This window comes from Mustela lutreola, chromosome 4 (genome assembly GCF_030435805.1).
Source record: "Mustela lutreola isolate mMusLut2 chromosome 4, mMusLut2.pri, whole genome shotgun sequence".
NCBI lineage: Eukaryota > Metazoa > Chordata > Mammalia > Carnivora > Mustelidae > Mustela > Mustela lutreola.
Genome location: NC_081293.1, coordinates 55,012,886 through 55,030,651, shown reverse-complemented (window position 1 = coordinate 55,030,651; position 17,766 = coordinate 55,012,886). Strand labels below are relative to the sequence as shown.

The window sequence follows — 17,766 nt, the reverse complement described above, 5'->3', positions numbered from 1 at the left end:
AGACCGTTGTCATTCCCCGGAAACCCCGTATACCTGGAGCATTTGCATTCATCTGCAGGGGTGCATGTGGGTAGAAAGGGAAGGGAGATATAGCCTGTGGTGGTGCAGCCGTGCAGGGAAGGGGTGGACAGAGTCAGGTGGGGGATGGTTATTTTCTACAAGGAGCCCCCACAAGCAGGCAGATCTTCTAGGTTCCCCCCCAGGAAACAAGGGTACCTATTTAAACCCCTCACCCTCTGCCTGAGCAGAAGAGCCTCTTCTTGCCACCTGCCCCTTGCTGGGTGTAAAGGGTTCTGGCCCGAGGAGCTGGGACCTGGGTTCTAGTTCTGAAGCTGTGCGGGTCACTGTCCCTCTCTGGGCCTTAGTTTCCCTACGCATGAAATATGGGCCTTAGACCCACTGATCTATGAGTTCCCTCTGGCTGCTGTAGTTCTGTAATTTGGGGTCCTGTTTCTAGGCAGGGGCCTGAGAGCTCTACCTGGTACACCCTCCTCTGTCACAGTCCCTGGGGTGGTTGAGGAAAAACCAGAAGCTGGCTGAAGATGGGCTCGTTCCCATCCTATAACCAAGCGGTGGTCCAAGGAGGTGCCCCAGAGCAGGGCAGTGATGTGACAAAGCTGGCACAGCCCACGGGCTTCAGGCCACCAGCTGCCCCCCTCCACCACTGGGGGGCCCATAAAAATGCCCTTTCCAACCCCAGCCTCAGCTGGAGATCACATGCAGGAAGACTTCATTCAGTTCCACTTAGCAAATTTGTCAAAACTCTTGCCCCTGTTAATTCAAAATAGGATGCATGCCCATGGGTTAAAAAAAATGTTTAAGGAACAATGGAATAGGTTGAGAAGTCAAAGCTCCTCCTTCTCCTGTCTCACGCCCTTCCCCTGCTCCTTCCCTATCCCCAGTCCCCCCAACCCAGACGCAATTAGTTCATTTTTTTTCATATATCCTCTCAGGATAGATCTATGCAAATACAAACATATATTTGTACATGTAAATATTTAAATATAATGGATCTGATCCAAGAGTCTCAACCCCTCGAGGTATAAACATGAAATAGTTTTATTTTTCCAATAACTGTTTGGAAATTCATTTTGCCAACACTGTGTTTCCCACAGGATAACAGGCTCCCTTAATGATGTCCCTGTGGAGGTCCCCAACTTTTCCCTCCCTGGCTGTCATTAAGATGGTCTCTCTCTCTCATTTTGGTTGCTAAGGCTCAACCCATTCTTCTTGGAACGCCAGCATTCCATTTAACTAAAGCCTTTGGTGCGACTGGTATAGGCCACTGGGGGCTGCGGCTGTCTGCTCTCCCTGCCCCTTCCCTTCACAGCCTCCACCAGCCTCTCTCTGCTGCCAGCAGCCAGGCACCTTCTTCCCTCCCTGCCCCCTGCCTCAGCCCTACATGGGAAAAGCTGCCATCCAACCTGTCACTCAGCACTGGGCACAGGCATCCCACACCAAGAGCCCTGCCTTCCTAGCCCTGAGTCCTGGAGAATCGGGGTGACTGTCCTCAACAGGAAGCCATTTCTACCCCAATCCCTGCCCTGGATTCAGGGTTCCAGGGACAGGAGGAGCTCGAGATGAGTTCCCCAGTCTTGATCTTTCTAGACACAAGCTGGCAGGGCAGGGGGTGGTGTTCCACGGCTCGTCCAAAACGCTGTGTCTGTCAGTCAGTACTGCCTGGGCACAGGGATGATGTGGCACACACTACCCTCGGAGCCGGGGCCTAACTGGGAGACAGAGACACCAGTGGACAAGGGGGCTTGGCCCACCAGTGGATGCTCACAGAGGCCACTGACTGAACTGGACATTGAGCAACACTTTCTGGAACAATGGTATTTTAAAGATTTTATTTATTTATTAGAGAGAGAGAGAGCACAAGCAGGGTGGAGGGCAGAGGAAGAGGGAGAAGCAGACTCCCCACTGAGCAAGGAGCCCGATGCCGGACTCGATCCCAGGACACCAGGATCATGACCCGAGCCAAGGCAGAGGCTTCACAGTAGCGCCCCTGGAACAGTGATACTTTAAAACACGGGGGTCGGTTTCCCTGAGCCATAGTTTCTCAGCTGTGCATTTTGGGGGAGAGATGCTTTGGGCCAAAGTTTGCAGCAACTTTCTTTTACAAAACTTCTGGCTAAGAAGACACTGATGTCCCGCTAGCAGGAAATGGGCCAGATGTCAAGGCCGCTGTCTGCTGCAGGTGCCTAAATGGTCTCCGGGCCTTCTCTGGGTGTGTGTGTGTGCGTGTGGGAGTGGGAGCTCATGACGTCCCAGCAACCCTGACCCAGGAGATGGGGATAATCCTGGGGAGGGGGCACCAGTGCGTCTGTCCTGTTCCAGCAGCCGTCAGGGCCTGACCACGCCCAGGCCTCCTTGAAGTGGCTTGAACTTGCCCACCCCAGCTCCTCAGTCTAGAAAGCTTCCCCACCAGGGTCTGGGATACCTGGACGTTCGATCAGTATTTATTGATCTGATGCACAGATGGGCACAGCACAGGGGGTGCAGGGTTTGCTCAGTGGGATTGTCCTGAGTCTGTGGCCCTCTCTAAAACCACCAAGAAACCCCTGCCTGTACGCCCCTTTGCCAGGTAGCATCTGAGGGACACTGGTGCCTGTCTCAGCACCCCTCCTGCGTCCCTCCGCGGGGTGGTGGCCTCAGCCCCTCCTCTTCCCAGGAGCTACCCCTCTGCCCGATGAATCCCAGGGCAGGGCTTAGCTGAGTCCCTGGGGTTCCCCCCAATTCCCCTACCCCCGTCACTGGGGACAGATGCCTAGGGTTCAGACCAGTAAATATCAGGATTACCAAGGAGGTTGCAGTGGGCAGAGGCTGTCCCCAAGAACTGCAGGGCTTCACTGGGATCCATTTCACTGACTCTTAGGATCAGAGGGTGGGGGTCCTTGGCCACCATCTCCTGTGTTTCACCTGATGCCAGAATTCCCTCCACAATAGCCCAGACTCGGGCTCCTCTGGGTGCCCTTGACTACCTCATAGATGATGAACACACTACTTACTAAGAGAATAATAATAAATGGAATTTATTAACTGCTTACTTATTTTCACAGTAGGGGCTATTTTTACCCTCACAATCACTGGGGAAACCGATCTCATGCTTCCCCCACAAGCCCTTGTGTGCTCCTTCCAGGTCTTGGTGGCCTGCCTCTGTCCCTTTGACTCCCAAGGGGGAATTATGGGGGGCTGACCCCACAGGTTGGGGGAGGCAGAGAGCTGCGAATAATTGGGAGACCTGATCTCCTTCTGGCTCCAGATCCCATCCTCTCCCTAGGATGGAGGGGGATCGCACTGCTCTCTTGCTCTGCTGTAACTGGAGAGAGAAAACCCCAAAAAATCATGGGGGCAGATTTGGTATTGAGAAATGAGGATGTCCCTCCCAGGAGGCAGGAGACAAGACCGTCTAGGGTTGGGGTGTGCCCAGGGGTTTGAAGCAATCGGAGGAGGAAGCTGGCCATAGTTCTTAGGGAGAGCAGAGCTAAGACGTGCTGTGGGCCTGCTGGAGTCTGGAGGCCCACTCGGGCTGGTAACCATGAATTCGCTTGCCAGCTGGGGACTTTCTCAGGTGAGGCTCATCTGCTCAGATGTAGGCGGGTGCTTCCAGGGTCAGCCAGCGGGGCCCCTAGGAGAGGGGGACATGGGAGTTTGGGGCATTGCTAAGACCCCATTACTGCAGTAATGGGCCATGAGAGCTAAGCGGAGTCAGGGTGGAGGACAAGATGCCTGAGGCATGGAGGGGAAACGGAGGGGTCAAGGGCAGGAATCTCCAGGAGGTGCGGAACTTTCCCAAAGGCAGCTGTGGGACACAGAAGGAGAGGTGGTTAGAGTCGGAGGGTGGATTTGAACTGATGAGGTGAGAGCAGACTGTTCAGCTCAGCTGTTACGGATGAGTCCTTGCCTCCCCTACCCACGTGTCCTGCTGGAGGGCTCTGGGGGCGCAGGAAGCCCCAGATGGCAGGAAGCGCAGCCTCACGGAGCCAGCCAGCCCATGTGCACTGCAGTGACAGAGTGTGGTCGCAAGGTGGCCTGCCAACCCTGTGCCTGGAGGCCTTGGCAGCCGCCTGGCTGACGTCCTTGGCAGCTAGCTAGCTATGTGAATGTGTAGGTTTTTCTGCTGCTGGACCGCCTACAGGTCAGCAGGCATTGGGTAAGCTGACCAGCTTCTGTGACCACCCCCTTGGATGATGTCCCCTGACAGGGCTCTGGAGGCCGTAAGGTGTCGATTTGAGTCTTGGCCACTTAGTAGCTGTGTGACTCTGAGCAAGATACTAACCTCTCTGAGCCCCTAGGCGAAATGAAGCTAACTAGCGTACCTACCCCCTGGAGTTGTACATTACACTTGAGTAAGAGTAAGTGGTCCCTGCAGGAGAGAGGCGGGGGGTGGGGCAGCCAGTGCAGAGCTCTGTGAAGAGCCCCTCCTTTCTTGCCAGGCATCAGTCCTGCTTATTGGACCCCCACTCTCTGCTGGAATTGCTCCATGTCTGCGTCCCTCAGAAACATTCGCCCTGCCCTGGGAGGCCAAATGCAGCAAGAGGGACACTGAACCACTCCCCTCCCCATCAGGGACAGCATCTGGGAAGGTCTTCAGCCTTTTTTGTCATTGTTTTTTGTCATTTCACCGTGGACAGTGCCTATTTTGTCAGCTGTACTTAAAGTCTACAGGATTGGAGTGTCCTAGGGAAATCAGGCTGCCCATCCCGATCTGCGCATCGCACACACCAGCTTGCTCAGCAAAGGGAGATTCAAGACAAGTCTTCTGCCTTTCCCCCAGCAACCACACAGGGGCTCCAAATCCTCCAAAATAGTGTTTGAGCCACCGCCCCCCAACATCTCCCTCCTTCCACCCACCCCTTCCCCACCTTTCAGGTACAGTCCAGGTGTCCTGGGCTGGGTGTTTCAAACTGCCTGAACCTGGGTTAGGGAGGCAGGGCTGGGAGCCAGGACGGTTCAAAACCTAAAAGGTTAAGAGGCTAAATGCAAACCTTGCAAATGTGGATCTGTTTTCTTTCTTAGGCTGGACAAACCAGTCAGATACTGAAGCCAGGTGGCCCCGCCTCTAGTCCATTGCCCTGCCTGTGATCAGAGATCACCGCAGTCACCTTTCTACCCCCGGTGGGGCCTGTTCTCCTCTCCTGCAAACCCTTGTGGAATGCTGTTCCATGGAACGCAATGCCCTGGCCTGCAGGGTGGTAAGACCACGCCCCCAGCCGGGCTCTCAGGGCCATCCCAGTCCCCGCCCTTTCTCACAGCCTCGCATCCCTCCCTCCACCAACATGGCACCAGCTCTCCCCCTCTGCCTTTGCTTTAGCCTTCTGCTCCTTCTGGAAGGTCCTCCCTGCTGTCCTCCAGGGGCCACAAGCATACTGAAGATTCAGGTCCAAGGTCACCTCTCCCAAGAAACCCTTTATAGAGGCCACTCCTAGGCCACAGACTTGAGCAATGGAAACCTGAGTAGGGTAGAAGGGCCTACAGTGACCTCCCAGCTGACTGCAAATGTGACCCACCTAGAAAAAGCCAGAGGCCCTAGCTGACTGATGGGCTACTTACAACCGGGCACAGGTACCATAAAGCGGGAAATTCTATTGTTCCCACACCTCCTCACTTCCCACCGCCACTGCCCCCTAGCAGACAGTCTCTCCTCTACTGTCCTGCCTGCTGCTTCCTTGCAGGGTAGTCAGTCACCTTCTATCTCCTTCATTCTGCCTTGGTGAGTTCTTTAATACCCATGCCACCGGCCCCCACCAGATCAGAATTTTTTCCCGTCATCCCACTTCTTACCCTGTCCTAGACCCTTAGGAGGCACAGATGGTGGAGCAGAAAATGGGCGCCAGGGCGCCTGGGTGGCTCAATGGGCCTGAGCCCCTGGGTGGCTCAATGGGTTAAAGCTTCTGCCTTCGGCTCAGGTCATGGTCTCGGGGTCCTGGGATCAAGCCCCACATCCATCGGGCTCTCTGCTCAGCGGGGAGCCTGCCTCCACCTCTCTCTCTGCCTTTCTCTCTGCCTACTTGTGATCTCTGTCTGTCAGATAAATGAATAAAATCTTAAAAAAAAGAAGGAGGAGGAGGGGGAGGAGGAGGAGGAGGAAGAAACAGGTACTACTTTCAGAGTCAAACAGACTGGGTTTGAGGGGTGGCAAATACAGTCCCCACCATCCTATGACCTTGGGCCAGCTCCTTCACTTTATGAGCCTGGTACTTCTACACTGTGGAATAGGGCTAACCAGGATGTGAGGCCCCAGGGAGGGTGGCCAGGTGGCCAGTCACTGCTGACTCCCAGCACCTGCCCGCCGATGCCCCAGCACCGTGCACACCCCTGCAGGGGTTCTCACGCTGGCCTGCCTCCCCAAGGAAGGGTCCAAACTCCTCCAAAACAAGACCCCAGCCCTCCATACCTTTGCACCTCTGCACAATCTTCACTCTCAACACTTCCGACACCAAACGTGTGGGGTCTTTCCCCACCAACAACCAATCCTCCCTCTCTCCGGTGTCCTGCAGTTCAGTTCAATTCTGACACAACTACAGGGAGCTGACATTAGTCCTATAGCACTGTCCCCACTTCAGACGCCAGTCGCACACATGGGCTGCCCAGGGTATCCAAACTGCTGTCCGACTTGGCTGCAAAGTCAGGGGTTCCTACTATGACACCCCACCTTCAGTTTCAATAATTTGCTAGAAGGGCATACAGAATTCAGAAAAACACCTAATGTACTACAGTTGGTTTATTATAAAGGATACAGATGAACAGGGTCCAAGGTCCCCAGCAAAGGAGCTTCTGTCCCCATGGAGTTGGGGTGCACCATCCCCTAAACAAGTGGACGTGTTCCCCAACTCAGAAGCTCTCCGAACCCCATCATTTAGGGGTTTCTATGGAGGCACAGAGGCATGATTCATGAACTCGGTAGTCATTGTGATTAAATTAATCTTTAGGTCCTCTTCTCCCTAGAGGGGAGCATGGTGCTGAAAATCCCAACCTCTAGATCCGTGGATGCTTCCTCTGGAACAATCTGACCCCACCCGGAAGCTATCTTGGGGCCCGGCAAGAGTCACCTGATTAGCATAAACTCTGGCATGGTCCAAAGGGGCTTGTTATGAACAAACAAACAAACAAACAAACTGGTCCTAGTGATGAGGGAGCAGAAGGCTAGTTGAAGACAAAGTGTACACCAACACTCTGTTAACCTCCCCCCTTCCTCCACTCCTGGGTGGGACATGTGTGACATTTGCACAGGGATTTCCCAACTATCTTAATGTTAATACCTTGCTGGGGATGGGGGGCAACATTAACTTGACAAAGGCATGACTTCTGGTGTCTGGTGTGCTGTAAGTCGGTCCTCTTTAGCATCTGAAAGTTCTTTTGAAACATTTTCTTTACTTCCCCCAACCCCAGAGTCTATAATCAGCCACTCCTCATGACCCCACTGCAGCTCTTTCTGCCCACGGGTCCTGTCCTGGTGCTTTAATAAACCATTTTGCACCAAAGATGTCTCAAGAATTCTTTCTTGGTCATCGGCTCTGAACTTCACCCCACCGAACGCTACCTATATTCCAAAACCACATCACTATCACCCCTATTACCTAGAAAATTCCAAGAGTTTCAGGAGCTCTCATGTCCAGAACTGGCCACAGGTCGATGTTAATAACAAAATTCAACCAAGTGAATTTGAGGATCTAATTGACTTTATTAAATGATTTTCGGACTGGACAACAGCAGAGCGGCACTCCGAGGCACTGTACAGAATGGGAGATTTTTATAGATGGAGGGTGGGGGCAAGAAAATTTTTAGGGGAAAAAAAGGGATCTCTCCCATGGAAGTTGTTTGCTAGGGGAAAAACAAGGTATCTTATCATGTGGAGTGCCTCATTTTTCGTTGGGCATAAGGTGGGAGGGAGAGGACCCCGGGTGACAGATTTATTGGTGCTGCTGGAAAGAAATATTTCCTGACCGACAGTTAAAGCCACATTTCTGGGGGAGGTTGAAACTGCATTTAGTTTGGGAATTAATCCCGTTTGGGAACTCACTCATTTGGGGCCTGCAGTTTTCTTTCTTTAACACCAAATGTATATATGCATACATATATACATATATATATATATATATATATATATATATATATATATGCATGCGTGTGTGTGTGTGTGTGTGTGTGTGTATTCAAGATTTTTATTTATTTTAAAGAGAGAGCATGTGGGAAGGGGGGAGGAGCAGAGGGGAGGAAGGGGTTAAGACTCTCAAGCAGACTTCCCGCTGAGTGCAGAGGCGGATGCCTGGCTGGAACCCACGACCTTGAGATCACACCTGAGGTGAAACCAAGAGTCCCAGGTTAACCAACTGAGCCACCCAGGCACCCCCCCCCAAATATATATTTATATCACAATATCACGGGTCCTCATTGCAGTACGTCTGTTTAATGAAGAAAGCACAGTGTTCTGAGCCTGCCTCACCTTGTCCCAAGGGCACCTAGCACTGAAGCACCCTTTGGAGGTGGGCATCGCACGTGAGCAAGGGTTTTAGACCCCCAGCTCCATCGTCGTTTCGGGTAAGCCCAGTCTTCCCCCTTCTGTGAAAGGGGCGTACTTGCACCCCTGTGCCTCAGGCATGCGAAGGGTAAAGAGCATGGCAGAGGGAGGTAAAGGGCATGGCAGAGAAAGGAAGAGGGTCGGGTAAAGGTGGCCGCCTTGGCCAACCACAGGGACATGAAGGTCTGGGGGCTGGGGGAGGACCTGGCAGGACGGTCCTGAGGACCTGTTCCCCTCCAGACCACTGCCCGCCAGGCTTGCCCTCTGCCTCAGCCAGACAACGTGTCTCCAGAAGGCACTGGCAAGGAAAAGCGTCATGGCGCTGGCCTGGCACATGGTCAAGCGCCAAAGCTTGGTGGCTGGGCCGGAGGATGGGGAGGAGTGGTGGGCTGCAGTTAGAGGGGACTCTCTGCAGGGGTCTGGGGGCGAGGGGAGCTCTTCTGGGTTGCGGGGCGCAGGCACTGGAGACCACAGGGGCCGGCCCCCCCGGGGGAGAAGGAGCGCGCGCAGCAGCCTGGAGGCCATCGCGGACGTTGCACGAGGCAGCGGACGCCTCGCCCGATCTACCTGTGCAATGGACGCGGGCCCGCCGGTGCTCCGCGTAAGTGAGGGCACGCCGGCCTGGAAGGGTTTGTAAACCCGGAAGCGTCTGCGGGATGGGGCGGGGCCAGGGAGGGGCCGGGCCGGGAGGCGGAGCTCGGCCTGCGGCCCCTCTGAGCCCGGACTCGCAGTGGCCGCGGCAGCCAGGGAGTCAGCGACGGTGGCGGCGCGGCGGCGACAGTAAGTGCGGGCCGGAGGTCGGGCGCGGACCCGACCCCTGGCCGGCTCTTCAGGCTTCCGGCCGCCTCCTAGCCCCCTTCTGGGGGCTGCTCCACGGGAACCGGGCGGGGGGGGGGGCAGTTCAGCCCCTCCACTGCGGCCCCTCTCAACTCTCTCTGTATCCCTCCCCATCGCCGCCCCTCTAACTCCTGGCTCCCCCCACCACCCCTGGCTAATTTTTCCCTTTCTGGGTCGCTATGCTCTTTCTCCTCCAGATTCTCTCCCATCCTCTTCCTCCTTATGGATTTCCTGACACGGACCTCACTGCCTGGTTGTGGGGGGCCTGGATATGGACCAGTTAGTCCAAAGTGTCCAGAAGGTGGCTGACTTCTAGTTCAGATTGGGGGAGTGTGAGGCTGAGTATACCTCCAACCCCAAAGGCCATACTGCCATGCTGTCTGGGTGGCACCCTGTGTTCCCCAGCAATGCTTTCCCGTGGGTTAGCATCACCAGCTCCCCTGTCCCCATTTCACAGATGAGGAAATCGAGGCACAGTGGGAGAGATCGACTTAGCCAGAGTCAGAAGCCTCCGGGGAACCAGCCCCCAGTTCCAGATGGTGGTCTGAAGCAGAGACACCACACACTTCTACTTCTTTGTGGGGGTGCTGCCCCTTCCCACAAGTCACTCAGGAAGGGAGCTCCGCCAAGCCTGGCCAACTCCTGCAGGTGACTGAGGGGTACACAGCAGGCAGTGGTCAGCCCACGCTGGCAACACCAGGGCTCTTCCTTAGCTTTCTTTTTCCTTTCTTTCTTTTTAATCCAAAAGCCAGCAGCTAGCTTTTATAAAGAGTAATAAGACTTTGCTCACTTCAATGCCCTGGCCTGTGACCCACGTTAGAGAAAATTTCTGGCTCCTTCTTCAGAAGCTCAGTCAAGGCTGAATGGTCCTGGACAAATAGATGCCTGGAGATGAGAGAGGACTGGAGTGACCCCACTGCGGGCCCCTGCCCCCACCCCTGTGGCTGGAGCATCTGGAAAGAACCACTTGTTCTCTGTCTGTTGTCGTACATGGGTCGTAGTTTTTACATTTCTAAACACTAATTGAGAAATGTGTGTGTGTTTGCACCTGGGCAGGCACATTGTGTGTGTGCCCACACTGGTCAGTTTGTTAGAGCTGGACTTCCTGTGCAACAAGGCTAGGAAAGACCGCCTGCTGCTCAGCCAGGGGATTTGGAAGATAGACTTGCTGGTGGGATGTTTAGGCGTCCAGCAGCCTCTTCTCTGCCCCCTCGGGGGTACATGCTCCGAGGGAGAGAATATGCTGACTGCCCAGACAGAGTCCATTCATTCAGCAAATACTGGTGAGGGTGCCCTGCATCCTCTTCGCCTCTGCTCACAGCTCACTGTCCATGAGGTCTTCTAGAAGGAGGTCTATACTGGGAGCCAGCAGACATGGGTTCCCATTGCCAGCCAGCCTCCTCTGCTGGGTGGGCCTGGACTGCTTGGCTGTATAACCTCGTCCTTGCCATTTGGCTGCTGTGTGACCTTGACCCAATGACTGAACCTTTCTGAGCCTCACTGTTCATCTAGGAAATGAGTCTTAGAGTAGAGTAGTACCTATCATGTTGTGCTATTGTCAGGCTCAAGTGCGAGGCACGGACCTTGGCATTGCGTGAACACCGGATTTCATTTTAGCTATTGGGAATTCTTAACTGTTTGAATGTGGGGTGAATCAACTGCCTTCAAAGCTTCATTCTTTGCCTCTGAAAAAGGAGGCACTAATTCCTGTCCTGCTTAATTCCAGGGAATGTTGCGAGGCTCTCCCGAGATAACAGAGAAGGCTCTGTGCCTGTGTGACGGGCTGTTCCCGTCTCCCCAGGCAGGGAAGGAGGGCCCGGCTCTGCCTGGCTGGATACTGTGAGTTAAGGGTCAGCCTCCGATGGGAGCCATGTTGATTTCTGGATGAACTGGGGAAAATCTATTGCAGGAAAGATTACAATGTCCCCTCCTCAGCTCTATGGAAGTACTGCCCATTTATCACACTGCCGCCATGTCCTAGGTGCCATAGAGAGCATGGAAACAGGCATGCCTCTTGCAATCAGATTCAGCAGCCAGCCAGCCAGCCAGGTGACAAGCCCAGGATGGCAGGGAAGATGCTGATGTTCATGAAGCAGGTGCTACCCTGGGCCAAGCACTGCCAGCCAGTTTCAGTTACATAATCATCGTAAAAAGGCCTCCCTAGGTTTACAGATGGGGAAATTGAGGCTCAGAAGCATGGTGACTTGCCCAAGGTCAGGTAGGCAATAGTTCCTGGCAACCTAAAATTTCAGTTAGTTTTAGGTGCTGTCACAGATTGGGAGTGGCTGTCTCCTGGTGGGATGTGAGGGACAGAGGTAGGGACCCGGGCAGGAACTACACACCCAGGCTTGGCCATGGACCTGGTCTGTGACCTTCTGCTCTTCAGACCTCTGCTTCCACAAATTAAATGAGGGAGTGGACTCTTGGATCTCTCAAACCAGCTTCTGAAGGCAGCTCTAGACACCATGGGTTTAGTGGTGTTTTTTTTTTTTTTTATGTTATTTCATTTGAATGCCTTTATTTTTATTTATAATTTTATTTCTCAACACGTAATACCTTCATATAGTTCAGAATTCAAAAGGCACAGAAGAGGAGGCAGCGAAGACTCCTGCCTCCCCGTTATCCCCAGCCTCCTTCCTCCTTGTGCCCAGCCTCCCTCCCTGGGGCGACAACTCTGAAATTTCCCCGTGTGTCCTTCCAGAGGATATTCTTCTCCCCACCCACCCCAACCCTGCCTGATTTTTGCACAGATAATTACATATTCTGCGCACCTTCCTGCTCCTTAATTTTTTCACATAAATTTGAAAAGTTTGGAGAACATGCTTTGCCTGTCAAGGGTCCTAATTCCTTTTTTTATGGCTCCATAGACATTTGAAGGCCTTGAGCTCGGGTTGACCCCTCTGGATCGATAGCTAGAGGTCCCACTGTGCCATGTGGCCTAACTGCCGGCCACCCCACAGCATGTTTGCTACCTATGGCACCCTGCCCGGGGATGGGGGGGTGCTGCTCTGGTCACTTACAGTTCTGGTATCCTGTCTTTTTCCTCGATCCTTAAACTTGAAGCCCTCTAACCTTGCTTTGGTGACCCATGGTGGGGGCAGAGTCAGCTCTGCGGAGCCAACTGAGTCCCTAGCTAGGCCCAGCCTAAGCTTCTGATCACCTGCCCTGTCTCTGTGTCTCTCTGCTCCAGTCGTGGCCATGGCCTCCGAGGATGACTTCCATCACAGTTCGAACTCCACCTACAGAACGGCAAGCAGCTCCCTCCGCACGGACCAGGAAGCACTGCTTGAGAAACTGCTCGACCGCCCCCCACCCGGCCTGCAGAGGCCCAAGGACCGCTTCCATGGGGCCTACATCATCTTCTTCAGCTTGGGCATCGGCAGCCTCTTGCCATGGAACTTCTTCATCACTGCCAAGGAGTACTGGGTATTCAAGCTCCGCAACTGCTCCAGCCCAGCCTCGGGGGAGGAACCTGCGGGTTCGGACATCCTGGTAAGGCGCGCGCGTGTGTCCTGGAGAGTGGGGAACAGCTGGATGGGGCGACTGTACTTGGGTGTACCGTTCTGGGATGGTTTGCAGCCTGCTGCGAACTTGGATGCAAACCAGTGCGTTGTGTGGAGCGCAGTAGACAGACCTCAGTCCTGACACATGTTTTATGTGGTGCAGCCTGCGGCCTGCTTACTGTTTAACTTGGGCAGCAGATGTAAGTGGGGAACCTAAGAATCCAGAGTTCATGACTCCAGGGATTTGAAAAGGTGGCTCTGATAGCAGTAAGTTCAGCTCTTCTGGAAAACTCCCCCAAAAGCAGTGGTAAAACGAGATGGAAGCTAATTTTTCTCTCCTGTTCAAGTCTGGAGGGGCCAGCCCAACTCTGGTATAATGTTCCATGTGGTCAGGAACCTCATTGCTCCACCATGTAGGGCTTCCATGGTCAAGGTTACTTCACAGTCCAAGATGGCTGTTGTCGCTCCAGTCATCACAGCAAGAGGAGAGGCATGAGAACATTCCGAGAAGTAACAGATTGCTTCTGCTTCCATGGCATTGGGCGGAACTCGGTCATGTGACCACATGATCTGCAGACCACATGTAGCCTTTAGATGTAGTCATTACCCAGAGAACTGTGTGCCCAGCTAAAATGGGAGGTTGTACAAGCTGTGAGAGACTGGGGGAACAAAGCCTGGGATATCAGTAGTCTTGTCACCAGGGGAGAGATTACTATGACTCAGAGCAGGTGGCCTACAAGGGAGGGGATCTTCCAGGTGGGAGGGAAAGCCTGAGCAGAGGCAGGATGGGGGGACGCTCAGGTGTGTGAGGGGCAGTAAGGCACTGGGTTTCCTATATGAGGGGTGCATGTAAATAAGGCTTGAGATCATTGCCTAGATGCTGAAGTCATTGCTTGGGCCTTGAATGCCAAGGTGAGGCATGGAAACTGTGTTCAGTGGGCAGTGGCACCACTCCCCGCTCCCGCCGCCAGAGCTGCTCCCTCTGTGGCATGACTTTTCCCTTGGGAGGGGGCAGTGTTAAAGACAGAAATTACTCTACCGCTCGCTAAAACATAAGGAAGGCTGTACTCGAGGCTGTTGCAATAAGGAGAGATCGGCTCAACTCCAGATACCACAAGGACATGGGGGGTTTATAGCCGTGGAGCAGAGTGAGAGCTCCATGGATGGAAAATTAGAGGAATTAGTGGATGGAAAAAAGAGGAGCCATCAAGAGCAGGGGGCTTCTTGCTAAAGGCAGGTCAAGGGCATGCACACCAGGAGCAGGGGATGAGGAGCTTGCCCCGATTCCGAGGGTGGTCGGATATCTAGGGTCGGGGGGCTTCTCCATAAATGGACTCAGCAGGATTCTTGCTAGGCCTGGGCTGGGCAGGTAGAAGACAGGATGGAGGCCACAGTCAAGGCCTAGTGCAGGAGAGGGCTCAGAGGTTCGGGTAATCTCTATACGGAGCTTCAGTGTCCACAGCTGATCCAGGCTGTGTCTCCTTTCTCTTGGAAGCTCATGGATGGGAAGAGCGTGGGCATCTCTGAAAGCACTCCAGGCTGGAGTGTTGCCAACTGCCCTCTCCTCTGGACAAGAAGAGGGAACCCTAGCAACCGTAGCCATACCCCTCGACTGGCCCAGGCAGTGGCCCACCACCCCTTTTCTGAAAGCACCTTTGAAATCCCTGTCCTAACCAAGAAGAACTCTTCCCAGTCCTGTAGGGATAAATCCAACACACTGACTGGAGCGGCCCTACTTTCTGTCTCAGGGACCATACACGGCCACACATCGCACTCACACAGGGAGTTTTAAAAAAATCCCCATCTTAGCCCCACCACAGGGCTTGTGATTGAACTAGGCTGAGGTGTGGGAGGGACAGAGATATTCCAAGACTTCGCACTCCCTCCTTTGGCCTCAGGCCCTTGGTTCTGACACCCTGCCAAGACCTGTTTCCGCCAACTCAGGGATTCGCAGACGCCTCCCAGGGCCAGAGCAGTGCATGGCCAAAGAAGGGTCCTGGGAAGGGGGTCAGGACTTCAGAGCCTCCTACCCAAGGTGTGCTCCCTGGACCAGCGTCACCTGGGAGCTTGTTAATGACACGGGCCCCACCACAGACCAGCTGAGTCAGCAGCTGCCTGATACCAAGCCCCCCGAGTGTTTGAGAAACACTCGCCAGGGCGTGGCTTCCAGCCTACGGCTTGGGCTCCAACCTGCCTTTACCAGCGCCTCGCTCTCTGGCCTCCGGGCAGTCTCGTCTTCCTGGCATGGAACAGGAGGCTGCTACTACCACCAGCTTCTTAGGTCTGTTTCGAGGATTCGGTAAAGAATTCTGCGCACCAGCACTGAGCTCTAAATGCTGTACAAACCTTATTATCATTATGACCACTTGGGGGATGGGGCACTGCCGAGCAGCATGGGGCCCTGTGTATTTCCAGACGTCTGGCTTCACTGAGGTGCTTTATGATCCACTTTTCTATACCAGTGACTCAAGCATCCCAGTTCCTGCCAGCCTCAGTAAATTACCCAGCCCACTTGGGCTTCTTCCAGAAGATCCCTGTCTGTCTGGGCCAGCACCCGGCCGTGGCAGCCCTCGGGACTGGACTGAGTATGCACCTGTCCTGTCCTCTCCGTCCATCTCCTCGGCCCCCTGGGGCAGGAGAGGAAGCCGAGGCCGGTGCCTGGGAGCGCGGCCGTGCGCAGTGGACGTCTGCTGCGAGCTGCTCGAGCTGCAAGGCGGTCCCTTCCCAGCTGCAGGCACTTAGCATTCCAGGCCCTGCTAGGATGCTTTATTGCCTCTTTCCAAGTGCTGGCAGGTGCAGATGTAGTACCTGGGGCTGTGCGGAGCTCCTGGCTCTTGGCATCAGAGATGAGAGACCTGTCACCCTTCGATTCATGGGCCGGGTCTGGGAAGCAAGCATGCTGGGGCGTTTCTGCATTTTGCAGGCCATTTTTCTTTGCCTAATTCCTCATTCCTGCCACCCACCTCCCCAGTTCGTGCCCACTCTCTTCCTGATTCCCCTGAAAGAGGTGGTGGGCCTGCCCTGTCACCTGAGGGCCACTTTGGGGAAAGGAGGGGAGGAGTCAGATGGGTCTGTCTCCAGCCGGCCACCTGCAAATCAGTTAGCTCCGGGTGTTGGTTTTTTTCTGTACTTTCCTTTTAATATTTCCCAGGGACAGATACCATGGGCTAGGGAGTTGGCTGAGTAAGTGTGTTGGTACAGTCCCCTCCAGTTTAGGTGACTTTCAAGGTCACCTCCCATCCCAGGCCCATTTCCTTCTGCCGTGGACAGTTTGGGGGATGGTTTAGAAAGTGTCCTGCTCACCTGCCCCCTCGACTATAGTCCCAGGAATAAGAACTTTGAATAAACCCACCACAGGCCTTCGGGCCCAGAGCCCAGAAAATTAGAGCATAAAAAAGGAAGAATTTCTCTGAAGAGGTGGTGCCACGGGGTGCCACGGTGGCTGCCATCTTCTGAGCCCGGCGCTGGGCCCGCAGTGCCGGCAGCGGTGTTAAACTCGCCGCTCATCAACTGTTCAGAAAAAAAAATGCTCAGAAATGTTCAGTAATCTGCCTCAAGTCACATAGTGGGCAAGGGTGGTAGAGAATATCACAGAGAATTCAGATGGACAGCTGATTGCAACGTTGGTCAAGCTCAGAGAGTGGTGTAGAGGGGACCGTTCTGGAGACGGGAGGGCCCCCACCCCACCCTATCCCCCTGACTCTGCCAAATGCAGAGCCTGCCCTTGGTCTGGCTTCCTTTTCCACCCTGGGAGGACAGGTGCCTCAGCTCTACCCCTGGACCTGGACCCAGCTTCCAACTGTCATCGTCCCTGATCCCTTTCCTACCCCTGCCCCCTTGGCTCTGGGGTCTCTATGCTGTCCCTGAACCTGTGGGGCACTCCTCACCCTCCACTTGGCCTCTCCTGCAAACCTGTCTGGGCTCCCCCTGGGCCAGGGAGTATAAGCCAGACCTGCTCCTCTTTCTACCCCCTGAGAGGAGGGGGACCACACCTTCTCCTAGTCATTCCCTGCCAATGAGCCCCCCACGGCCTCCTCCTCACACATTCTTCTGATGTGCCTTGTCCTGTCCAGGGCTTGTCTCTGAGGGGACTGCAGGACATGACCAGGTCATGGGTGGGACCTACAGTCTGACTTGGTGTCAGCAAAACCTGGACCCAGGCCTGGCAGTCCACTGCTGCCCTGTCCATCCCCCCAACCAGAGGGAGCCCCACTGGCCTGTCTGAGGAAGTGGAACCTCTCCTGCTGCCACCAATCTGGGGTAGGGGATCCTGGGTCCCCAGAACCCACTTCCTCCTCTGGTGCTTGCCACACGATTCATGGTATTGGGTGTCTATTGGGGGGGGGGGCGGGCTGCTGAGCCACACTTTGCCGACACTAGCTTGTTTCACTGCACAGAACCTCTGTGAGGCAGGAGTGTTATTATCTGTGATGAGAGGACCCAGTCCACAGATGGGCCTGCTTCCCCCACTAAACTGTGAGCTCTCCTACTATATGTCCCGGTGCCCTTAGCACAACCTGCACAGTGCCCAGCACATAAAAGTAATAAGAGAAATCTGTCTCATTAGTTACTGAATGGCTGGCAAGGTAAGCCCCATCACCCCACTCCAAGATAGGGATGGCTTGGGTCTGCAAAGAAGCAGAAGAAGATCTTGGGGTCATAGTGGCCACCACCAAAGCATTTCTTTCATTTGGATTGGCACAGACATGAAGTGATATTTCTTTTTAAAAATCTTTTAAAATTTTAATTCAGTTAATTAACATATAAAGTATTACTGGTTTCAGAGGTACAGGTCTGTGATTCATCAGTCTTATATAACACCCAGTGCTCATTATATCACATGCCCTCCTTAATGTCCATCGCCCAGTTGCCCCATTCCTACACACACACACACACACACAC

General features: G+C 54.2%; 1 protein-coding gene across 1 annotated transcript in view; it reads left to right on the top strand.

Annotated features, from left to right (window-relative positions):
* The first annotated feature begins 9,180 nt into the window (after window positions 1–9,180).
* SLC29A3 (solute carrier family 29 member 3) overlaps window positions 9,181–17,766 on the top strand; it is a 40,503-nt gene continuing 31,917 nt past the window's right edge. Inside the window, exons 1-2 of the mRNA XM_059172501.1 lie at window positions 9,181–9,304; window positions 12,552–12,853. Of these exons, the coding sequence (XP_059028484.1) occupies window positions 9,181–9,304; window positions 12,552–12,853 (426 nt within the window). The remainder of the gene's footprint in view (window positions 9,305–12,551; window positions 12,854–17,766) is intronic.